Source organism: Dipodomys ordii, unplaced genomic scaffold (assembly GCF_000151885.1).
Source record: "Dipodomys ordii isolate 6190 unplaced genomic scaffold, Dord_2.0 Scaffold64, whole genome shotgun sequence".
Classification (NCBI taxonomy): domain Eukaryota; kingdom Metazoa; phylum Chordata; class Mammalia; order Rodentia; family Heteromyidae; genus Dipodomys; species Dipodomys ordii.
In genome coordinates this window covers 6,574,763-6,575,283 of record NW_012267280.1, presented here as the reverse complement: position 1 = coordinate 6,575,283, position 521 = coordinate 6,574,763, and the positions used below count along the sequence as shown (strand labels likewise).

The 521-nt window shown below is 74.1% G+C and overlaps 1 protein-coding gene across 1 annotated transcript in view; it reads right to left on the bottom strand.

Moving 5' to 3' along the window:
• Tubgcp3 (tubulin, gamma complex associated protein 3) overlaps window positions 1-185 on the bottom strand; it is a 62,696-nt gene extending 62,511 nt beyond the window's left edge. Inside the window, exon 1 of the mRNA XM_013022841.1 lies at window positions 38-185. Coding sequence (XP_012878295.1) covers window positions 38-113 — 76 coding nt within the window. The 5' untranslated portion in view covers window positions 114-185. The remainder of the gene's footprint in view (window positions 1-37) is intronic.
• Between the last annotated feature and the right edge of the window lie 336 nt (window positions 186-521).

Sequence of the window (521 nt, the reverse complement as noted above, 5' to 3'; positions counted from 1 at the left end):
GCCGCGCGCCGCGGGAGCGGGCGCCGGACGCGCGTACCTTCGCTCCGGCCCAGGATGCGGCAGCACAGATTCTGCAGAAGAACGTTGGGCGACTTCTGGTAGGGGGTCGCCATCGTCGCCCCGGGCTGCGCGCGACGGCTTCCTCCGCGCCCCCCGGCTCCCTGGCCCCGGCTACGGAGCCGCCATGTTCGCGGAAGCGGCAGAAGCGCGCGCTTCCCACAATGCCCCACGCCCCGCCGCGGCCCGGCGCAGTGCGCAAGCGCGGCCTCCGGTCCCTCCGCATCCGGTCTCCCCGGTCCCGCCGCAGGTCCCCTGCTTCCGCCGGCGCGCCAAGAAAGTGAGAGGCTGCGAGCCTGGCTCTGCCGCGGCCCCGGAGGGCGGGCCCCCTGTCTGTCAGCCGCACGGGTTCGAGTCCCACGCAGTGGCGAGTCCACGTGGTGCAGGCGCTTTAAGGCTTGTGACAGTAATGAGGGTTTACCCGCGGCGGCGCAGGCGGCGAGCGAATCGTGGCGGCCCGGCCC